We start from the raw sequence: 23184 nt of genomic DNA, 5'->3' as shown, positions 1-23184 counted from the left end.
ATCTAACCCCTTTTCCAAAAGTCATGGAATGCTTTCAATTTTTTTTAGATCCAGAACTCGAAGTTGACTGAATGAAGTCGATTCGACTAAAGTTGACTTTTCCATACACAATTAAAGCCGACTTTGGGCTCTGTTTCGATTTTAATAATTAATTTTTAATAATTAAGGGTTATTAAACAGATTATCTTTATATGGTATGCACAGTATTGGCGTAGTCAGAGAAGTAATTGAAAAAATCACCCCTACCTATAGCTAGAATTATATCCACACAATATAAATTCTGGCGACGCCTCTGATATACCAACAAAATAAATATGCTTAATCACAAAGTCAAATTCAACCGCTGTCACCAAAATTGGAAAGATCTCTAAAGGTATCCCTGTCTAAATATTTATAATTTTCAAAACTTGCACAAAACTAAAAAGTTGTGTCTCTTGCGGATGAAAAGTCGTTCCTTATTGGGACATAACTGCAATAATCATAGAAATTTATCCTAACATTATTTTAGATCCGTGAAGTTCTAATCGTACACTAGTTTTTCGTAATATCTCTATTACGCATGTGCATCCATAAATGTATCTATTTATTACTTTTTGAAATAAATTGTTATTGCTTCCACAGTAGTCACTTGTGAGATGTAGAAGAATTAGCAAATGCTCTTGAGTCATTGGAAATAAACATCTCAAAGCGAAAATTATATTATAAAGAACTTTACAACTATTAATTGCTTTTAATAAAGTATGCAAAGGTATATTTATGAATTATGAAAGAGGAAGTAACAACATAAATATGTTTCAGCATAAAGCTAAATGACTTTTCTTTAAGAAATTAGATTTGTAAAAAAATAAGGAAAATAAGTTTCTTTGTTATTTATTGAAGAGCTGCATTTTTCATATTTAATCATACATATGAATCATATTTTAGATTTTCTTCACACGCTGCTTTTCCCTTAATTTTCTTTTCATGTACTACAGCTTCGTTTAGACACACCTTTACCTTTAAAAACGCAGCCAACTTCACGTCATATAGATTATTTTACGATTGGCTGCAAATGTTGTGTATGTATGTGTGTGCTAGGGAGGTATCTGTAAATATAATAAAATATTCTCCATTGCTCAACTTCTGCCTTGTCAACTTTGCATCAGTTGTTCAGTCTATAGCCAGTATTCGTTCGAATGAGACGCGTGAATTTGTGATTTGTACGTACGATGTACAACGGAATTCTCGAGATATTGTTATGATTATTTGCAAGTGTAGACAATTCTCAAAAGTAAAAAGAAGGACTATCGGATACTTTTAAACGGCTTGAAAAGAATTTAATGATAAAGAAGTAATATGTGCTTGAATCCAAAACCAAGGATAAATATTCATTAAGATTAAGGATACATATGTGCTTAAAAAAATATATTCGGCAAATTACGGACCGTATAAAATAGAAAGGAATCAAGTGCAAAAAATATATATATTTAAAACTAAATATAAATCTGTGCTAATTAAAAATTATTTTAAGTCAGTTCCATCAAGTGAATTTGTAAACTTGGAAGTAAAATGAAACTGGAAGTTTTATAAATATTTTGAAGAATCGCTGACCAAAAAGGAATTAATGTGTTAAATTATAAATAAATAAACAGAATAAAAATTTACAAAAATATAAAGCATATAGGCTTTATTTTCCCCGCGACTGATAAAATCCATCAAAATTTTAACTGAAAATACGAAAACGCCCTTATCACGGGCAAAGGTGTTAGCGTCGTTTTTGGGCTCTGAGTGCTCATCTGTTCTTTGTACAAAACCAACACTGAATCCAAAAGATCATATGGCGTTCGGCTCTGTCTTAGGGCATAATCAGCACAATATAGGTTTGTAGCATTTAAAAATACAAAAAATGATAAGCATGCGAAAAAATCGAAACGGCATAAAATTCCGTCGGCTGCGCTTGCATTTATTATGTCTACCCGATCATAAGTGGTCGTATAGTGTATAGTGTTGAGTAAAGGCAGCGTAAAATAACCTCAAGTCAAAAGATAATTATTATTTTTCTTGCGAAATTGCACCCGAATAATGATATCGTTCTCATCATATAAATGTCTGTTTTTTATATAGCCTTTAGGATTTTTAGAATCTATCTATGTATAGTAACGATGTTCATATTTTTAGTGTGTTTATCGAGACAAAACATTAATTATAATTGGTGATCTAAATATAACTAAAATTTTATAGCTTCAAGAATATTTTTTCGGTTATTATATCTACGTTAATTACTAAATCTTACCTTGTCATCATTACTTTTTAATGCAAGTAATACCAAAAGCATGCTAAAGATAGATAATTGCTATGTGCTTATAAATATATGTATATAAAAATAATAAAAGTCTAAGATCTAAAGGTAATTTTGAAAGATTGAATGGTCATGACACAATGTGAACACATCCGAAAAACACAGAACAGAGTATATAAGGAGATGGAAGAAGAAACAAAAAAAAAATTCATGATGAGAATGGTAACAACCAAATTGCTTGAGGCTTTTGCTCAAACAAAGGTCTCGTGTAGGTTTTAGGCAGAAGCAAGTTGTGAATCTTGTAGTTTCTTGAAAATTACTTTAGTTTCCGCTAGAATGTTGAATGACTAAAGAACAGCAATTTAACAAAATGAGCAAGAAGAGAGCAGGCAGTAACTTTTTTCCTCTACATGCAAGTAGTAAAACAAATGTGAATGAGATTTGCTGGAATGAACAAAGTTATACTTGATTGATGATAAGTATTGACAGATATTTATAGCTGTTCGCATGATGACGACCTTTTGTTGAATGAATTCTCTGTGTCGATACTTTAGTAGTTTTTATTTCTTCTTTCGAGGATGATGAATTATTAGCATATGATACATAAACTTTAATTTCAAGTGATTAAAATTCTCTCTTTTTTCAAATTTGGAAATGACATGTATGCACATCAATTTTGATGCGTCTGGGAAACACCACAATCAATTATTATTCACGTTTTTGTTGCTGATTTTATGAAGAAATTAACAACTTTTTTAAAGTTCACTTCTAATCATCAGACTGATGTATTCATTTATTATTTTGTGAACATTTGACAGTTCATAATGCAATTTTTGGAAATTTGCATAAGTTTAATTACAAAACATAATTTATCTTACTTGAGCACATAATAAAATATCATCGCATCTTCAGAATATGTCTTGAATTGTACTTCATTTTGAATTTTTTAAAGCTCAGATTTTTAAAGCATACAAAACAGAGAACATCAGAAAATGTTCCAATTTATTCTTAGATTTGTCAAAATATGCGAAGTTGTCCTTACGGCAACTTATATACTTACTTTACTGGTCGTACAAATCAATCGTGATCCATGTCTTACCAAATGTATCGCCTGAAGCAAGCTCTATTGCAGGCTTCAACTTACCATTTTCCAATACCAAGTGCAAAACTATGTCTATCAAAGTCCTCTTTTTAAGAGTCCTGCAGAAAAGTAACTGCTAATTTCGATCCATTTTAAGGCATTCCACCGCTGGGGGATATTAAATTTATTATATCACCTTGCTTAAACAAGAATTTTAATGTCTTCTCTTTGTTGCTGACTGCCAATACCAAATACTACACTGCAATAACTACGCAATACATCATAAAGTTCCTAACGCTTTTCAAGTCTTAAATTGCTAAGAAAATAACAGACTGTGGAAATCTGACTGTCGAAATCCTTCGACACTGAATGTCGAAGGATTCAAAAAATGTCGAAGGTAGTCGAAATTTTAAATTAATTTTGACCGTTATAAAGATCGATGTAAAAATCTATAAATCTTCGGTTTAAACTGTCACATAAAGCTTGATCTGTTTTTACATTACCTAAATATGATTCATAGATTAAGAAATAACGAATTTCGTAATAATTTTTGGGTTTTCTTAGTAACAAAAATTTTGGAAATTTTATAACGGTTTTTCTAGATTCAAAAATAAACGGTCATTTACTTTTTTGAAAATAAAAATAACGACCAAATTCGACATTTCCACAGTCTGGAAAATAATTCACAAATAATTTATTTGTAACTGCGTGTAATTTAAAAATGCGCTCCAAATCGTCCCCAAATTTTGATGTTCGCATATTTCTACTTGCTCAAAAACAAAGGATCTTATTGTTACACGTTTTTAATGCATGACTTTTTTGCGCAGAATCATTTTTGTGTATATTAAAAAAATTAAAAATGTATGTAATCATTTTGACATGTTAAAAATTTTCACTACTGCCATGTAAAACACTGTACAGCTGGACTGATATGTGATAAAATTACTTAGCAATTATTTGATATAAAATATATCTTTAACAACTGAAATTTGTCCTGTTCTGATTTACATGTAGATTAAGAATCGACAGCCGGAAAGCCTAAGAAGATTCAATCTATAAGAAGTGTGTGAACTATTGTTCTAAATTTGCTACATATTACTTATCGCAGGTACAATTATGTGAATATGAGATAAGGATATTGTACGGCACCTGATTTTGGTTATTTTAAATTCCCAAATGGATTATTTTTTTCCCATTCAATGTCTTGCATTATAATAATCCGTTATTAAACTAGTAAACACGAAATTGTAATTTACTTAATTGCCCAATTTTATTTTGTCAACGGTCATTTTTAATTCAAATATTTATACTAATTTTTGTTTAAAATCATGTGGGTCAATTTAAGAATTAAATTTGTTATTAAAACTTTAGTGGAATTTAAGTCTGCTCAATTCGTGAGTCACGAAACTTTCAAATCAATTCCATATCGATTTTGCATTGAAAATCTTGCATTTTACTGTCTCAAATGATGCAAATTGTGACCGAAGATTGAGAACAAGGACCGAGCTATATGAAAAATACCTAAAAATATAATCAGATTAAATTTTGTGGACATGTGTGAACATACTGATCACAAGATGACAATCTTTAAAAATGACATTTATTTATTACTATGTCAGTCATGATTGGATCTAGTTTTGATGGAAGTAAAATGAGAAACAAAAAAGATTCCATGTCAATGATTTTGACAGCAAAAAGTACGAAGCAATCTACATGGCATGATGTTGTGCTTTAAAATTTACGTTTTCACGCTCAAAAATACTACTTACTGCCATTTTATCGGATTTCTACTCTCTACATACTCACTAATAAATTACTTTCAATTACAAATCGTTCATATCAATGATGTTCTTTTTTTGTTGCAGGTCGATCAGAGCCAAAAGGTGTCGGTGACCCATGTGCTGGTTGTAATAAACCCATCTTAGATAAATTTTTGTTAAATGTACTAGAAAGAGGCTGGCATGCCTCATGTGTGAGATGCTGTGAATGTCTATCACCGTTAACAGAGAAATGCTTTAGTCGAGATGCTAAACTTTATTGTAGAAATGACTTTTTTAGGTATGTAACATATCTCGTTTTTTTGTTTTAACTAGTTATGGCATTTAAAAACTTTTTCAAGTGTCTTCAAACTTGATTGTTGTTGTAATTTTGTTCCTCAAACTTCTCAGTACAAACACCTTAATTTCTTTGGCAAATGGTTCCTATAAATTAATTTTATCGCAAAAAGAAGAGACTTTTATAGCAATAAACAATGGTTCCATTAAATCAAGCATCTGCAGATGTTTTGGAATCGGTCAAATGACTTTATGAACAAGTTAAGAAAAATTTTTTTTATTTTTGTGCAACTTAAGCTTCCTTGTCGGTAAGCTTTGTAGTTTTGAAATAATAGCTTTTAAATTAAATTTTGTGGCCATGCAAAAGTAATGATGCTTTATTCCATAACCTCCAAATAAACATATTTTATGCTTTTTTCTGATTTTTCTCTTTTGCGACTTGCACAATATAACAATGAAGAACATGAAGCATTCCGAAATGGAAAAATTCTTAAAAAGAACAAAACAGAATGCAACAATCGAGCAATCTCGTAGCAAGTACAAGCTACATAAACTCTAAAAAGTTCTGACGAAATACTTTCATGGACTACAAAATGAGTAAAAGAAAGGAACAGAAAGAATGGTGTTTTGGACAATTCCTTGCCAGAAATAAGTGTTTTTGTACAGCTCAATGACGAAATGGAACCCTAATCGTGTTCAAAATTGCAACAAAAAATACAATTTTTTTTTTTGATACATTTTAGTACCTTGAAAAAGTTTATAACATGCTTATACTTTGTACAAATGGCGATTTTTTATGGTTTTCTTCTGTTTCATGTGAATTTTACAGACGTTATGGAACAAAGTGTAGTGGATGTGGGAATGGAATAGCGCCATCAGATTTAGTGAGAAAACCCCGAGATAAAGTGTTTCATTTAAATTGCTTTACATGCTGTATATGTAGGAAACAATTAAGTACTGGTGAACAATTATATGTATTGGACGATAATAAATTTGTGTGTAAAGATAATAAAAACTGTAAGGATTTTATGCTAAGTAAAGGATATCAAATGGGTGAGTTGAACATGTTTCTTCAAGACATAAAATTATGAAAATGTTTATTGAACCTTAAAAATGTAAAAGAACATAAAAGAACTTGATAACTATATCAGAGAATTTGTACTCTAGAAAGTGACACATTTTCCTTCCGTACATTCAATATTCTTATCGTGCCCGTGCGCATGTCTTAATTTTACTCAAGATTTTTCTTTCTTTTTTCAGCACAAACTCGCAATTCAATACACAAACTCTGTTTATCTACGACTACACACGCTCGTAGATTTTGATTGTCAGTCAGATTTCTTTCACGTTATACGTAATCTAATGCTGTCACGTGCTATTTTTCTCTTTTTCTCAAATGAATAGTTCAGGCTTAAAAATTATTATAACCATGCGAGATAAAACTTGTCGTGCATTCGACACTTTATCTGCATCTGATGTTTATCTCACTGCTGACGTACATACACACAGCAGATCCTTCTCTTACTCTTCTGATTCAAACATTGTAAAAAAATATGGGAAACCTTAAATATTAAACGATATACCCTCCCACACTATTCTCATATTGAGTTTACTCGACCATACGGAATTTTGTATGCTAATGTAAACAATAAAATTTGTAAAATTGGATTCTAAAATTTTTACATAAATGTCAAAAGAAACATTATTTTTAAGCCTTTGCTAGTTTTATTAGTGAATTGTAAATCATTTGCAATGCTTCTGTATTAGCAGAATGCAACATAAAGTAGAAAATTTTGCAAATTAAATTTTAACAATTTTCTTTCATAGTGTTAGTGTTTACAAAAAATTCAAAATTTTCACCGCCGTTAAAAACGGTAATATTTTTGTATGAGAATATCTTGATAATATCGTTCAAGTTGTTAGGATGTGTCATTAAATTCCGAACGATAAACAAATGAGGTGACCTTTTTAAACAAAACTTCAAACCAATAATTAAAATTTATTGTTATTTCCTTCTTAATTGTATTTACTGAACAATTATTATTAAGATGTGTCCTCATTTTCTAGCAATAGGGTAAAGAATATAATTTTTGTGGTAATATAATTTTTGTGGTATTGACAATTTTTTGGAAATTCTATTTTAAACTGCTTTTCACTTCCAGAAAGGTAAATAAATTACGAAAGAATGCTATTAAAATGATATATGTTTAGTTTTATGGAGCTTTTACCTTACTATAACTAAGTTTTATCGATCCAAAAATTTACCCTAAAAATTCAAGTTTTTACTACAATTTTCAATTAAATATTTTCTTAAGGAATTATCACTGATTCATTTAGGAAGTGGACTAATATGAAAAAACAAACCATATATTTTCACAATAATTAGTATTAGTTAAAGTTAATTAGTTTAACTAAAAAAACACATTTAAAATATGTAAACATTGAATATAATTTTTGTGGTAAAAAAATATAATTTTTGTGGTATTTTTTCTAAGAAATTTTTTGGTTGATTTTACCCTAAGGTTGATGCTCCCCTATCTCATTTAAAATTTAAAAATTCGTTAAATTTTTTTCAACTTTTTTTTTAATTAATTTATCATTTTCCACATGCTTTGCAGACTTAAATTGAACTTAAATTAGTTGAATATAAGCCTGATAATAAATTTAGCCAATCTTCTTGAAGAATTAAGCTAGAAATTCTCAATTTATTATTACCACAAAAATTATATTTTTTTACCACAAAAATTATATTTCATACCACAAAAATTAAATTCACTAATAAAATCAGTTTTTCACGAAAACTGTTATTTAAGGATAAATTTTGATTAGCTTAAAGTAAATTTCCTTGTTTCTTGAATATTTTGCCGAAGAAATTGTCCTAAAAGAATTAACACGTGAAAAGTTATGAACTTTTAAAATCTTGAAGATTGAAATTACCACAAAAATTATATTCTTTACCCTAGAAGTATTGCTGAGTTTGTCGAAAAATTGTAGATTCAGTGCAGAATTTTATTGAACCTAGTCAATTCTTTATAACATTATTATCACTGATTTAAATTGAGTTCTCACAATATTTTTAACCCAAATTCAAACTTTTCATGCTCAAGTTTCGCTATAAAATTCTCAAAATGCTTCCAGATCATACTCGCGATAACAATTATCGATTTGCATGTTAAAGTTATAAATATGTATTAAGAGAACGATTTAACTTCCGTTTAAACGAATATTAAAGGTTTCTGCTGTGAAAATTTTTTATTTTTCATTCAGGAATTGTCTGCTTTTGACATAAAAATCATTATTATACATGCTCATATTATTTTTCTTTTCGGAAATATTCGATTGCTATAAAAACGGAAGCTTCAGTCTTTTTAAATTTTATTGTTTATAAAACTTGGAAGGAATTTTCGTGTCATTATTTATTGCCGAGAAATTTTTGCTAAAGACTTTGAATTGAAGCACATTGGTGCTAGCTCACATCATGTTTCACTTCATTATTATTTCAATGAGGTCCAATTTTAAAATGAGGCATGCGTAAATTCTTGGTCTAATTATAAACTTTACATACATTGACACCTGTGTTTTTTTACTGGATTCCTGCTTAAAATGGTGTATATCTTTAGTTTATCATTAAGGAAATGGCTTGCGAACAAAATAATTAATCTATATCAATATTTCATGGAGTTTCATCGAGTTGAAGAAGTTCAAAACCTGTTGCAAAATGTTATTTATTGATGATGATATATCCAGGGCAAATCCATAGATTATAAAATAGTTGAACAATTTCCTATTAGACAATACACAGATCAGCATACATTTAAATGTTGCCACCACAGTTTGACAAATGGTTAGGTAGCTATGCTCTAAATATACTACCGGATATGGTTTTAAAAATAAATCAAATTCCAAGCCTAGTTTCATATTTGGGACAGTCAATGCAACGTAATAACATCTATATTAGCAAAATATATCAGAATACCTGAAAATTAGTATTGCTTGAGTATATTCATGACCACGCTTATTGAAGTGAGTACGCACATTGTCTGGTAGGGATTGAGCCATATATAATCTAGTATGAAACTGACATGAACCTTCCTGACAGATTATGCCTCGAAGGATAAAAATTCATAAATTGTCATGCAATGCTTGGAGAAAAATTGTTTAATAGACATTAATCAGTGCCTAAATTCAGAATTTGAAAAATATTTGTTGTCAAATGTTATCATCCTTCCAAATAAATCACTGATGAATCTATAGAATCGTCCAAATATGAATTCATATTTTTAAAAGTTTCTGTATTCTCCTTTTCACTAAATAATATGTATTTTACAGGTACAACAATTTGTCTATTTTGAATATGAGTTAAACATATTTTGTATACTACATTATTATTTCATTCAAAAACATTCCATTACCACATTACTACTATCGGTTAAATTTCTTTTTATTCCATATATCATTTTCATTCACGACAGGCAACAGACAGCTCGTCTATTGTGTTCCGACTGCGTTGGATTTTGTATGTTTAACTCTTCCTTCAACTTGTCTTTAAATCAAATTCAAAAAAAAAAAATCTTTTCAAAGTATTTCTGTTCATAAATCATAAAGCATAAGTAGTCTTTATTTTTTATGAGCAGCTATGCAAATTATTAGAAAACTGTAAATATCGTTTATAAAGGAATTATATTTTTTCTTGCTAGAATAACACATATTCTTCTTTTCCTTAAAAATATCTTTTGCAAATGTCATTAATCTAAGGTTTCACTTTCGTTTGATTTTAAGTTGTTTACAAAATATTTGGTATCCATTGTTATGTGAGGGATTTAAATTCAGAGATCTAGTTGAGCCTTAGATTAGGATAATGGATAATATTCTCTGCTAGGTAAAAAAAATATTTTCTGTTTCACCTTCGATTGTAAGATTTTTTTTAAGACCATTTGTTCTCTTTTGCGGCAAATTAAGCATGATCGACATTTCTCAACACAAAACCTTAAAATTTTAATATATTCAAAAAATTTAGAAAGAAAACAGATTATTAATTATCTCGGTTATTTTTTAACCGAAAGTAACTTAGGTGGTTTTCAGGTGTCGAGTGTATGAGAAAATGCTAGTGATTAAATAGATACATAGAGTTTAATGAATGCAAATTTTTTAGTCTCTTTAAAATAATATTGGCAAGTTGAAATTCAATAATGAAAAGAAAATTATTAGCATAAATGAATTAACGAAAGTATCTTAACTGACCTGCCTGTATGTATGTGTCATTGTGAGAGAATAGTCTTTTGTAGAAGGATACATACTGTAAAATGCAATGTGTGAACGTGTAATAATGATGCTTCAGTTTTTATTGCTAATGATGGTTCTTTTGTATTACATATGTCGGTGTTTTCTTTTTAGTGAACCCGTCAGAAACTTTTCGCAAGAGTGAGAAATTATTTTGGAAGTGTATCCGATGAATGGTTATATGTATATCCATAAAGAAAGATCTTGATGAAATCCACAGGTATGTGACAATAGGGGGTCAGAGTCGAAATTCACAACGATTATTCATACGTTTGTCTGATTTTAACTTAAGAAACTCCGCGCAATAATGAAAAAAATGCTAAGACAGACGAGAAATGTAGAACCGAGCAATGAAAAATTATAAATATAATAAAAATTATCCAACGCTTATTCAAAATTGTTCATTTTTTAACCGGTTGCAGTCATAACAATTCCATAGTTCTTCTATTTTTCAGTAATTCTCATATTTTAAATCAAAACATGCCCAACACTCTACCAATGACGAATATCTCCCCAGTAAAAATTAAATATAAATTTTTCATTCCGTTTATGTCCAATGAAATCATTTGTTTACGCAAATCCCTGTATTTTAAAAATACATGTAGCCAGAAATCGTTCTTTCACCATAATTTTTACATCACACAACGACTGCCATTCACACATAGTAGTTTAATGGTAAATCTGACCTCTGATAAACATGTTTGCGAACTAAATTAAAGCTCAACATAGACCATTAAAGGCTTAACAATCTGTAATTTTCAACACACAATTTAATGTGTATCAAGCTTTCATTTACTATATTTTTTGAAGTATAAAATTAAATTTAAGTAATGTCTCCCGATCGGTACATACTTACTTACTTATTAGAATTATTAGAGCTACAAAAGGCTTTCATCTGACTTTATAGCTGCCGATCGGTACAGATTCCAATGTTACTAGCACGGCTGTGAGACGGTCATATATTTAGAACCAAGGAGAGATTGGCGTAAACGAACATATTTGGCAATTGGCAGCGACTTGGTTCTTACTCCAAGTAAACAACTTGACATTAATATTTAGTTGGCTACTAGACCTACAACTTTTAAGTTTGGCAACATTCAAACATGGGCTGATCGGGTCAGCCTCCAAAGGCTTTTTTTATAAAGATCTAAATTTTACTCATTGATGTAAATTCCTCATTACTCAATCAAATTGGCTTATAAATTAACTGCTTAATTCTGATATAGATGCAAATTCCATTAAAGCATATCAAAGGGAAATTCTAAGCTGTTTGAAACGTTCTATTAAAGTTAACGACGTTAAAAAACATTTAATTCTAATCACCCTGCCTGGATTTATTGTATCATGTGAGCACAAGTGAAATTTTTGAGCAAACATATTACAATATGCAATGAACTGATGTTTACAATATTTTTTTTTTCTGTTCCTTGATATCAATGTAACTTATTTTATTTTCAAGAGGGTATGGTCAATATAGTCAATAAACTATTGTTCATAAATAAATTTCAATACCGTACCTAAAGCGAAGTTCTTTCTTTATTTCGCTCCCTTCTTTTTCCTTTTCATGTTTTATATATAAAACATTCGATCAAATTCATGAAAATGTTCATGAGAGCTGCCTGAAGAGTCTAAAAACAAGATTAAATGTTTTTTTAAACGTTTTTTGAGAGGGTGATACGAGCAGGAGAGCAGGTTGTCGATTGCTCGAGCTGAGGGATTTTTATCGTTTTTCAACTGCCAGTGTTTGTTGTCTTTGAGTTTGTTTGCTTTGCTGCAAAAAGTGAGGGTGAAAAATAAATTCTTTTATTCCTCTCGATTCTTTTTTTTTGAAAAATGTATGTTAGGAAGGAATATAAAATTATAAGGAAATGTTATCAAAAACAATTTTTAGGGAGTGAATGACAAAAACATAATTTTTATCATAATGTTCTTTTACATTGCATGCAGAATAAGTATACAGTAGAAATAAAACAAAATAAAATCTTATCGTATTTTACAGACCCGTTGTGTTCGGATTATGAAGAGGAGGATGATGAAGAAGACATAAAACCACCGCCTCTCAGTTTAGGACACTTAGTTTCAAATGGCCCAGAATCAGTTGGACATTTGGGCGCATCAGAATTGTCTCTGCAAAGCATGAGTACAGATAGCAAAAATAATGATGATTCAGATCAGGTGAGAATTTAATTCCCTATCAGGCAAAGAGAGTGCTTATAGGTAACGTACTCCATCGACACAAGTATTTCATGGCAGTCAAATGGAGGCCACATGCCACCTAAATGGCACACAATGAAAAGTTAACATGAAAATTGCCACTTGGATGCCATGAATAATTTGTGCCGGTCGGGGTACAAGTATTTCTGTACCATTAAAAGCATTCTCTTTGCATGTCAGAATCCTGTCTTGATCCATAAAAAACATAAAATTAATATTATTTTGCATAATTCTAAAGGGCTCGTTAGACGGTGATCCTGATGCACGGGGTGATTCACAATCGGAAAATAAAAGTCCTGATGATAGTGCGGGATCTAAACGACGCGGTCCACGAACTACTATTAAAGCCAAACAATTAGAAATATTAAAAACAGCTTTTAGTCAAACGCCGAAACCAACGAGGCATATTCGAGAGCAATTAGCAAAAGAAACTGGTTTACCAATGAGAGTGATACAGGTAGGATTTAAAATCTATTAATATCTTCGTCGTGAATATTTGTGTGAAAAGTAAATACAATATGATGATTAATATTACCACTATTTTGTTGTGTAGTAATAACGCCGATTGATTATCATATTCTCAACTGTTTAATCTTTTGAGCACGTGCTTAATATCAATATCTCCGACAAATTTAGAAAAAAAAAAACTGAAATTTTTATCACCTTTTCAAATATTTTGGGTTATGTCAGAACACCATGAAGATCATAATGACGATAATCTCTTGCCTGTTTACTTATTAAAAGGAATTTGAAATGAATTTTAATAGATGTTTCAATACTTGAATACATAAGGTATTTTTTCATAAATCATCAAGATTTGTGTTAAAATATATTTAAAAAAAATATATAAAAAAAAGTTTATATTCTTCAAAAAAATAAAAATATTAATGTTATGAAATATATTCGCCCATACAAACAGAATTTCCTTTTTAGACAGATCATCATTATTCATTTTATGGGTTTCTAAAAAAATTCGCGTTAAAATTGATGATCGTGGTTTCTCTATTTATAATATTCATTGTTTTTTTTTTATTCTTTTATTCTGGATATCGCTGGCTATATGTGCTTCCAGGAAGCTAACAAAAATATAATAATTATAGGACTCTCGGGTACTATCACAGTTTAGTAGCAATTTTCTACTTTCACACAACTAGGATGTTTCTTTACTGATGAGGATGAAGACTAAAATTCCCAAGATCTCTTAAAAAATTCTTAAGGTCGTTAAAAATTGAACATAAAAGTCGATAAAAAAAGAACATCAAAAAAATACCTTTGTGGTCAAAATGGTTTTATCGGAAATTTGTACGAAACTACCATGAATGAATGGCGGGAACCGATAATTTCTGACTCTGACCGATCGGCTCATACTCAAGTTTAGTCACAATATTCGCGAGTCGGCATTATACTTAAAGTCAAGTGACTTACTTACTCTAACCATGTTTCTATGTGGAGCTTAGATTACAACAAGAGATTGTCCATCTGACTCTGTTGCTGGCTCAGTCACCTAGTTTGCTAAAATTCTCTGTTTGCACGTCATCACTGTTCTGGGCCTAGTAGACTTTGGAGCTCCTGTCCACCGTTTCACTTGCTGATTCTAATCAATGGCGGTGTAGCAAACTTGTGATTCTTTCAGAGCAATGAGTGACTACCAAATGTCAAATTTGCTTATTTTGGATAAGTGGCTATCACTTGGTTCTATTACTATCTCGTTGCAACATTGCATTATGTGCCGTCCGGTGAGAACCTGTTGAGAACCTGCTGGTTGATGTGTAATAATTTTTAAAAATTCTTCGACAGTTGAGCTAAGCTGCCAAAGAATGTATGTCTAAATAATTTTTATATCTTAAAATTATAACCATCTCAACACTTGAGTGTAGAGCTATACAGTTCAAATTCCCTTATTTATATATGGATATAAGAAACGTATAAAAACATTAAAAATATTTTTTGACCTCTTAAGACATTTTTTACTGCATTTGTATGCAGTTCTTTACGATTCTCATCATTCAATGTAAAGTGTATTTTAAAAACTGAACATTCAATTTTTCATGCCTCATTATAAATCTTGTATTGAAGATACAACATCTGTAGATGATAAAATGAACACGAATAAAGATGAAAAACGATTTTTGTATGACCGCAATATGTACGTTTTCTCATAAAGGCGAGATTGGATAGAATCGATTGTCCATTGAGCACATATGTATGTATATACAATTTCTTCACAATAAACAACATTAAGAACAGTAAAAGAAAAGAGACTACTGTAAAGTTTCTTTAAAAGTTAAATGATATTAAATTAAAAAATTTTGAGCAAAATTAATTTTAAGTCTAACATTTACAAATTGATCATTTAAGATGCTTTTTAACATTTATCTCAAAATATTCTTGATGAATTCTTTGCAATAAACATGGAAATATAATACATCAATCATGTTTATGACTCTTTAGTCGACTATAGTTTTTCTCTAAAAAGTCTAATGAGATTTTTTTTTTGTTTCTGACACAAAATTAAGTTTGAAAAATTCTCGTTTAAAATCCATCAAGCTTATATCATCTATTCATGCTTGAGATACATATTATCGGTACATGTGTCAGTAGAATTTTTGACACCCCGACAAATTTCCTTGAAATTATCGTCAATTGTATCATATTGCATGTAAATAACCATATTATGGTTAAGACTAGGTCACCTGCTACTCATAAGCCTTCTCAAAGTTTGTTGTGATTGTCATTTTACAACGTATGAAACCGTTCCTTTTTGATGTTCTCTGTCGTTGAATGCTGTCAGCATTGAAGCAAGGAATGTTGAACGAATCAATTTTTAATATTTTCAGGATGAGTTCTCATATGCGGCTGTAATATGTTACCGTTGTATTTTTATGTCATTCACGATTAAGACATACACTCTGTTTTCTTTTAAATATTCTTCAAAGAAAGTCTCAAAGTTCCTCAATTAATTTCATTTCTAATGATGTTTTACAAATAATGTCTTAAAAGCATAATGAGATATTTGCATATAGACTAATGCAAAAAGTTTTTTTTATGCCTTAATATAAATTATGTGATGAATTTTAAAGATAAGTTATGGCAGACACCAAAATCTTTAAATGCATCGTTTAAAATTCTATATCACGCAGCATAAAGAGTTAATCATTCGAGCAGGAAGAATTAAAACTTTGAGGGACGTTCGCAAATGACATCCATTGATAGAATCTCTCATATTTTCAAAACAGACAATAATTTAAATTTGGGACGAGATTAATGAATGAACCCATTTGCTTATGGCTTCATAAGAATTTCAAATTGAATCGAAAATGAAGTAAACTTGAATAATATTAGCATTTTCATCTTTGAGATTTTTTGCACATAACGTACAACGTCTGTATAAATTTATTTATGTATGTGCTTAATGGTTTATGTCTAGTTGTATATTTCTCGTAATTGCAAGAACTCTCAAAAAGTTTACAAATATTGTGATATATGCAACAAAATATGCTGTCAGACAATTTACGATATAGTCAGTTCCAATGTTTTTAAAAAATTGTGCTAAATATCCAGCAAAAATTCAGACGCCAAAGTTTTACTGGATCTATTTCAAGACGATCTAAGTAATGTACAGATGAATAGGAATAGAGAATATAAATGTTTTGTATACATGTAGGCAGTACTGTATTTTGAGGTGAGGAATAAAAGTATAAATGGAAAATTGTAGCACTATGTTCATTCTATTCAAATTGCTTCTTTCTTGTTTCCACACTCTAAAAGAACGGAGGCATTATTAATCATATTATTTTCATATATACATATCGTTGTGAAAGCATAACAATTTCACTGGAGGTGGTCGCTCTCTGGTTCTCTCGAATAAAAGATGAGGAACAATAGTAATAATAATTTCTTTCTTTTCTTTCTTTATTTTTACTCTTGTAAATATTTTATAAAGCCTAACGTTCAACAGCACTTTTCTTTATACATATATCATACTTGCAAGCTAGCATAAATACAAAGAAATATTGCAGAGAAATAAAATTCATTGGATCTTTCGGTTCTTGTGTATATATGAATTTTTAAAATAATGGATATAGCTCGATGAAATAATTCACATACATGCATTGCAGAAAATGCTTGATCGGCCAACCTGCCAGCCACTTTATCTTGAAGATCCTTAACATAAGAAATTTAAATATGGACTACAAAAAAAAATTGAGTATGGTGAATACAATATTGTATTTCTTTGTGTAGCAACAATGCCTACTATTACATGTACAATACAGCAGTACAGAAGTACCATTTTTGAAGTAAAATAATCATTAATATTAGATAATATATGTTTACTATCAACTTTTTTTATTTGCCGATTGCCTTTATATATTATTCCGTAATAAGGTAATACATCTGACTCCATGCACACATGTAACCGTAGATCATTCAAAAAGCTAATTATATTTTCATGACAATGCAAAAAATTACCTTCTTATATATTTAAGACAAAAATCATTTCGGTTTATTTCATCCTGAATGATTTTCAGTTTTTACCATTGCTACGGTTGGTTCTTTGGTTAGTGGATGAAACACCTAAAAATTGTAGGTTTCCTTCGGTGAAAAGCGTAAAAAAATTTAAAAATAAAATAAAATATATAGTTCTTTGTATTCTTACCTTACAAAAGAAATAACTCGATATTTTGTGCTTTTTGCATTAAACCGTAAAAATAATTGTATCAATAAAATAAGAAGTACTAGAAGTAAGTCAGCTAATTTACCATATCCTGTATCCCACATTTAAATGATGTGTTGAAAATATTCATAATGATGAATTTGACTGAATGATTTATAGCTTGAATCTAGTAAAAAAATATATTTTAAGGTGTGTGTTCAATTCTGTACATAATTTCGTGGTATCAATGACATGTCGCAATTGCTTCTACGCATAATGATGAATTACTTCTATGCATAAAGGATTTAAACAATTTTTACATTAATAATGCACTAAGAATATGAAACTAGGCTGTCAATATCTTTAACATTTCATATAGGATTAATTAAGAACGGAATATGCGATTCGAGGCATAATGACAAGGTTTCTGTTATAACGGCCTTTTGTAATTTAAATTATATTTAAATGTAACATAGTTGTTTACCCCGTTTTATGTAAAGATTCAGTATGTATTAGAGCTTCAAACAGTAAACATTTTTAGCGCATTTTTGAAATTTATTTCAAAAAGGTAGCTTAATAAGACACTTTGTTCGGTCGGTCGGTCGGTCGTTCGGTCGGTCGGTCGGTCGGTCGGTCGGTCGGTCGGCTGGAACGCGAGATCTCGAATACTAGACATCGTAGAGAGCTCGGAATGGTTTTAAAAGATCAGTTCCATAAAGTTATTGGCGCCCCGGGCATTTAAAAGTTTCAAATCAAAGCATAAATACTATAATTAACAGTTTTTCATTTTCATATACAACAACAACAAAAACAACAACACGTTTTTTCATTGTTTTACAGTGATCTTCAATGTTTTTCATTGTTTTTACAGTGTTTACTGAACAATGTTTGAATTTTTTTTGACCGTTATGAGGTTTGAATTATGAAAATCCGTTAAATGATGAAGTTCTTAAATTTTTGGAAGTTATATACGGATTTTGTTTTTTAGGTCTGGATGTGACCTGGATCTTACTGGATCTTGTCTTTTAGGTCTGCAAGCAACCTGGATCTTACTGGATCTTATGATTTTGGTCTGGAAGTGACCTGGATCTTACTGGATCTTATGCTTTAGGTCTGGAAGTGACCAGGATCTTACTGGATCTTGTTTTGTGAATCTGAAAGTGACCTGGATCCTACTGGATCTTGTTTTGTGAATCTGGAAGTGACCTGGATTCTACTGGATATTGTTTTGTGGATCTGGAAATGACCTGGATCCTACTGGATCTTGTTTTATGGATCTGGAAGTGACCTGGATCCTACTGGATCTTATTTTGTGAATCTGGAAGTGACCTGGATCCTACTGGATCTTGTTTTTGAGGATCTGGGAGTTATATGGATTCTACTGGATCTTGTTCTATAGACAATGAACTGACTTAAAAATCAATTACTGATCGCTGGGACAAAAATGCGCTGAAGTAACTCGATAAGAACGAGTACTTTTGTAATTTTTTTTTAAAAGCGTGTTTTTTAAAAAGTTTTTTTATATTATTCTAAAGCCGTACTAAACCTAAATTAAAATGTAGTTGCTCTGACGGCATTGTGACAACTGTTATTGCCCATTTTAACTGATTGCTGTATAAAAAAGTTTAATTCTACAATAAGAATTGATGTTAGATTTTTAACTACTTGAATATGTCAACAGACAGTGATCATAGTCGCCTCAATGAGCATGCTCATGAGTAAACTCAATCAATATAATTGAGTATGCTAAATTTTGTAAGCATACTGATGAGTATGCTCCTTGTTTGTTTGGGACAAATTTGAGCTAGATTATAATGCGCTGTATTTTGAATAAGCCCTTCATTGTAAAGTTTTAATACCAGATAACCATAATCTACTATCTCTCAACCGTAGAGACTAAATGTATACATATATAAACAATAAGATTTCTACCAATAAAATTTTCCAAAATGAGATTTTAAGAATGAACAGAAAAATCAACGGGGGTCTTTTCTTTTTCGTACCGAATGAACATAATCGTTCTATTCTCTTACTGAATACATAAAAAAAATACTTTAAAGAGAAAACGTCAAACTGTCGACACCGCCTTCTCATGAGGCTTCATGTAGCGTAGCATTTTACACTCTATAACATAATGTTTTGCATGTTCATAACTTTTTTTTTCTTCCATCAAAAATATTTTTATTTGAAAAAAAAGACCAATTTGTTTTCAACTGCATTCACCTTAAAAAAGAAGAGTAAAAATGTTGTTGGGCTAAGATAAATAGTGAGATCGAATATGGAATATATAACTGTGTGCATATATGGTATTTTTTAACGCATATATAATATGCATAAAATTTAGTATTTTTTGCATTCTTTTGAAAGATTTAAAGAGAGAATTTACGATGACTAAATAAATTCTTAGTCATACTTATTCACATCCTTAAAAAGCATCAAGAACTATTTGATATGGATCAAAGAGAGTTCGAAAATCTACTTAAACTGTTAAAAATTATCATTTCCTTTTGATTTTAGCCGGTAATTTTTATATTCGAAACAACTTGTTTTTCTACGGCATTTTCATCTGTGGCTACCTCAAGAAATGTCTTTTATTGAAAAATTTTGAAAATAAATTTATTATTTATTTGCTCATTATATGTCATACGAAATATTCATTAGAATATTTTACGAGTTTTAAGAAAAAGGTAGATTTTTATATGCGTTTACAGACTTAATTATTGAAGATTATCACCTGCACGAAGTTTTTGTTTTTATTATTGGTATTAGCTTTAATTCTTCTTTAGAATCTCTTTCGTTTTCGTTATTGAATGAATTTCTTTCTGGATCTAGAAAAGAAAACAAATTTTTTTATGATCAAACTAAAGAAAAGATTTAAAAAAATAAGCATAAAATTACACTTATAAATAATGCGACAATAAAAATGTCGAACATATACTCTACATAATTTACAGTTCTGCCCATTGTGTTATTGAAGCATGAAGAGAAGTTAAAAGAGCATTCACCGCTCAAGTGGCCAAATGCAATAAAATTCGTTTTTTATTGACTTTTTATAAGTTTTGTTAAACATGAATTTCTGATCTTAAATTTGAATTCTTTCATATTTCTCCTTATTTTTGACTCGAAGACTTAAACTTTATAAAATATAGTTGAAAAATTATGTTATTACGTAATTTCGCTAATTTAGTACCACTTGGACGTCACACAAATATTCAAATTCTATACGCAAAAAAAAGTGTAAATTGTAATGTTTTATTTAACGTTAATTTACAGGTCTGGTTCCAAAATAAAAGATCGAAAGAACGTAGACTGAAACAACTTACAAGTATGGGACGAGGAGGACCATTCTTTGGTGGATCTCGAAAAATGCGAGGATTTCCAATGAATCTTTCACCTGGTGGACTTGATGAATCAGGTTTTCCTTACTTTGCTAGTGACAAATTTGATTTTGGTTATGGTGGTCCACCATTTCATCCACACGATTCACCCTTCTTCGCTGGACATCCACCTGGAATGCCTTTCAACACAGGAGGTAAGCACAGTCATTAAAATCCAATTTATCTATTTCAAGAAAGGAGAAACTTAATTGATCAATTCATATTTATTTGCATGCAGTCAATTCTCATGCAAAAATAAATCGTTGACTCAATAAAATCATTGTTACTAATTTCATTGTGCTTAATGACTCAATTCATTTAAAAGTTTCATTCCACGTTTTCTTGATGTGATAAATAGGTGTAAACTGGAAACTATTCATATGTACATTAACACTTTTCTCTTTTTCTAATCCAATTAGGTCCATTAGATCATCCCAACGTAATGCCAATGATTAATGAGTTTAATGGTATGGCATCTGAAGCATTTTTGAATCAGCCAAATGGTCCAAATATACCCACAAATAATCCAAATCCATCAGAAAGATCTGGTTCACCCGAATTTATGTCGTCAGGAAATTTCTCTGAATCATCGAGTATTAATGAAGGTTTGGTTTGGTAAAATTTACTAAAACAGTATAGATTCCTCGCTTGTTCTTATTGATCTTTAATTCAAAATAAATTTCATGGATATAACTAATTTATTTTGATGGACTGAGATTGCACTTTAAGTTAGCGAAAATTTGTTAAATTATTTAAATTTATTCAATGGTGCAGCATTGTTAATTTTATTCAGCTACGGCAATACGATAAAAAAAATATCCCTAATTGTCTTTTGTCACATACACAATAATACAAGCATATAAAAATATGTAATTTAAAAACTCAGTCAACATTATTGTTACAATTATTTCTGGTGATAAAATTCAAATTTGAAAAATTAAAGCTATAATCGAAACTTGCATTTCGTAGATCAAGTAAATATGCAAGGAAATCGAGCTAATCAAATCATAGCATGCAAAACTTAATTTGACTTTATGGAAATAATTGATAATTGTTTCGCTGTGGGAATCTGAATTAAACAAAAATGCCGAATAGCTAGAAATCTGAAATTAAGGTTTAAATGTCAATTTGATTTAGTTTTTAAAATCTAATCTGAGGAATGAACTTAATATGGTGATGATGATCACGTGAAAAAAAAAATTCAAGATAGATCATCCAAGCAGCACAACGAGTGTGCCGCAGCACATTAGTGTTGCTTACCAACGAGGTATTTCGCGAAAAATTAAAGGTTGCCCACCACTGATTTATAGAAATAACAATCACATGGTTGCGACATGACTGCTGTGTGATTGCCGTTTTCATTCTGTACTGCTCGGATCTTTTTATAAATATTGTGCACAAATGCGCTGATTAACTTTTGAACTCTTAATCAAAAAGATATCATGATGTAAAAAAGAAAAATATGGAAAAAACTGTAAAGAATGTATATACTTTAGATTATAACTTAAATCTACTATTTATAAGTTTTTAGGATTATTTCATGTGAATTCAGAGTAAAAATAATTTCTTTTTCTTATTTATTTCCTTTAAATCATCTCTCCAGTGACTCAAAACTTTGTGGTATAGCTTTAATGCGATACAGTGGCATATTACTAGAACCCAGGTGCCCCGAGCGATTACTATAGAGTTTCACGCCATCAGAATTACGGAGTCTCATCAAATGACTCACTTTGCCCACCCTATATACACCAATGTCTAGATATTGAAAAAAAGTAATACTTTAATGCCAAATCGGTAGTTCTTTAAGAAATTCAAATTCTGTGTTTGAAATCAAGCTCAAAAAATTCATTGTATAAATATTATCATGACACAGAGAGATCTTCTTACAGAATCATGGAAAGGAATTGTTTTTATTTTGGATTCACGATAGATTTATAATATCTAAATAACATATTATAATAGGATTGAAAACAATTATTCATTGAAATAGATTGGGATATAAATACAAATATCTGATCTGATGAAATTTCAATAACTAATTAGCAGAATAAAAAAGCCTAAAAATATAAAATTAATAAAATGTAGTGTTTTATTACCTAAATTCGTTTCAGGGTATGTAGATGTGATAAATCCAAGTTTTTCATATTTCATTGCCACTAAAAACAAAAATATTAAAATTTATATGTGGTCGTTAATATTTCTCATGAGTCATGAGAAACATGTAATACTTTTACATTCAGGTCTTA

The 23184-nt window shown here is 30.0% G+C and overlaps 1 protein-coding gene across 1 annotated transcript; it reads left to right on the top strand.

The window, feature by feature from the left end:
- Nucleotides 1-1166: 1166 nt before the first annotated feature.
- On the top strand, nt 1167-22984 carry Lim1 (LIM homeobox 1). Its single transcript, XM_070637473.1, has 7 exons — nt 1167-1859; nt 5225-5417; nt 6243-6466; nt 12693-12868; nt 13146-13364; nt 20835-21093; nt 21358-22984. Exons 1-7 carry the CDS (start codon nt 1817-1819, stop codon nt 21555-21557), a joined length of 1314 nt encoding a protein of 437 aa, XP_070493574.1. The 5' UTR covers nt 1167-1816; the 3' UTR covers nt 21558-22984.
- Nucleotides 22985-23184: the final 200 nt, after the last annotated feature.

The sequence above is a fragment of the Chironomus tepperi genome, unplaced genomic scaffold (assembly GCF_022539635.2).
Source record: "Chironomus tepperi strain 1889 unplaced genomic scaffold, CSIRO-AGI_Ctep_v1 contig_161, whole genome shotgun sequence".
NCBI lineage: Eukaryota > Metazoa > Arthropoda > Insecta > Diptera > Chironomidae > Chironomus > Chironomus tepperi.
This window is presented reverse-complemented; position numbering and strand designations above follow the sequence as displayed.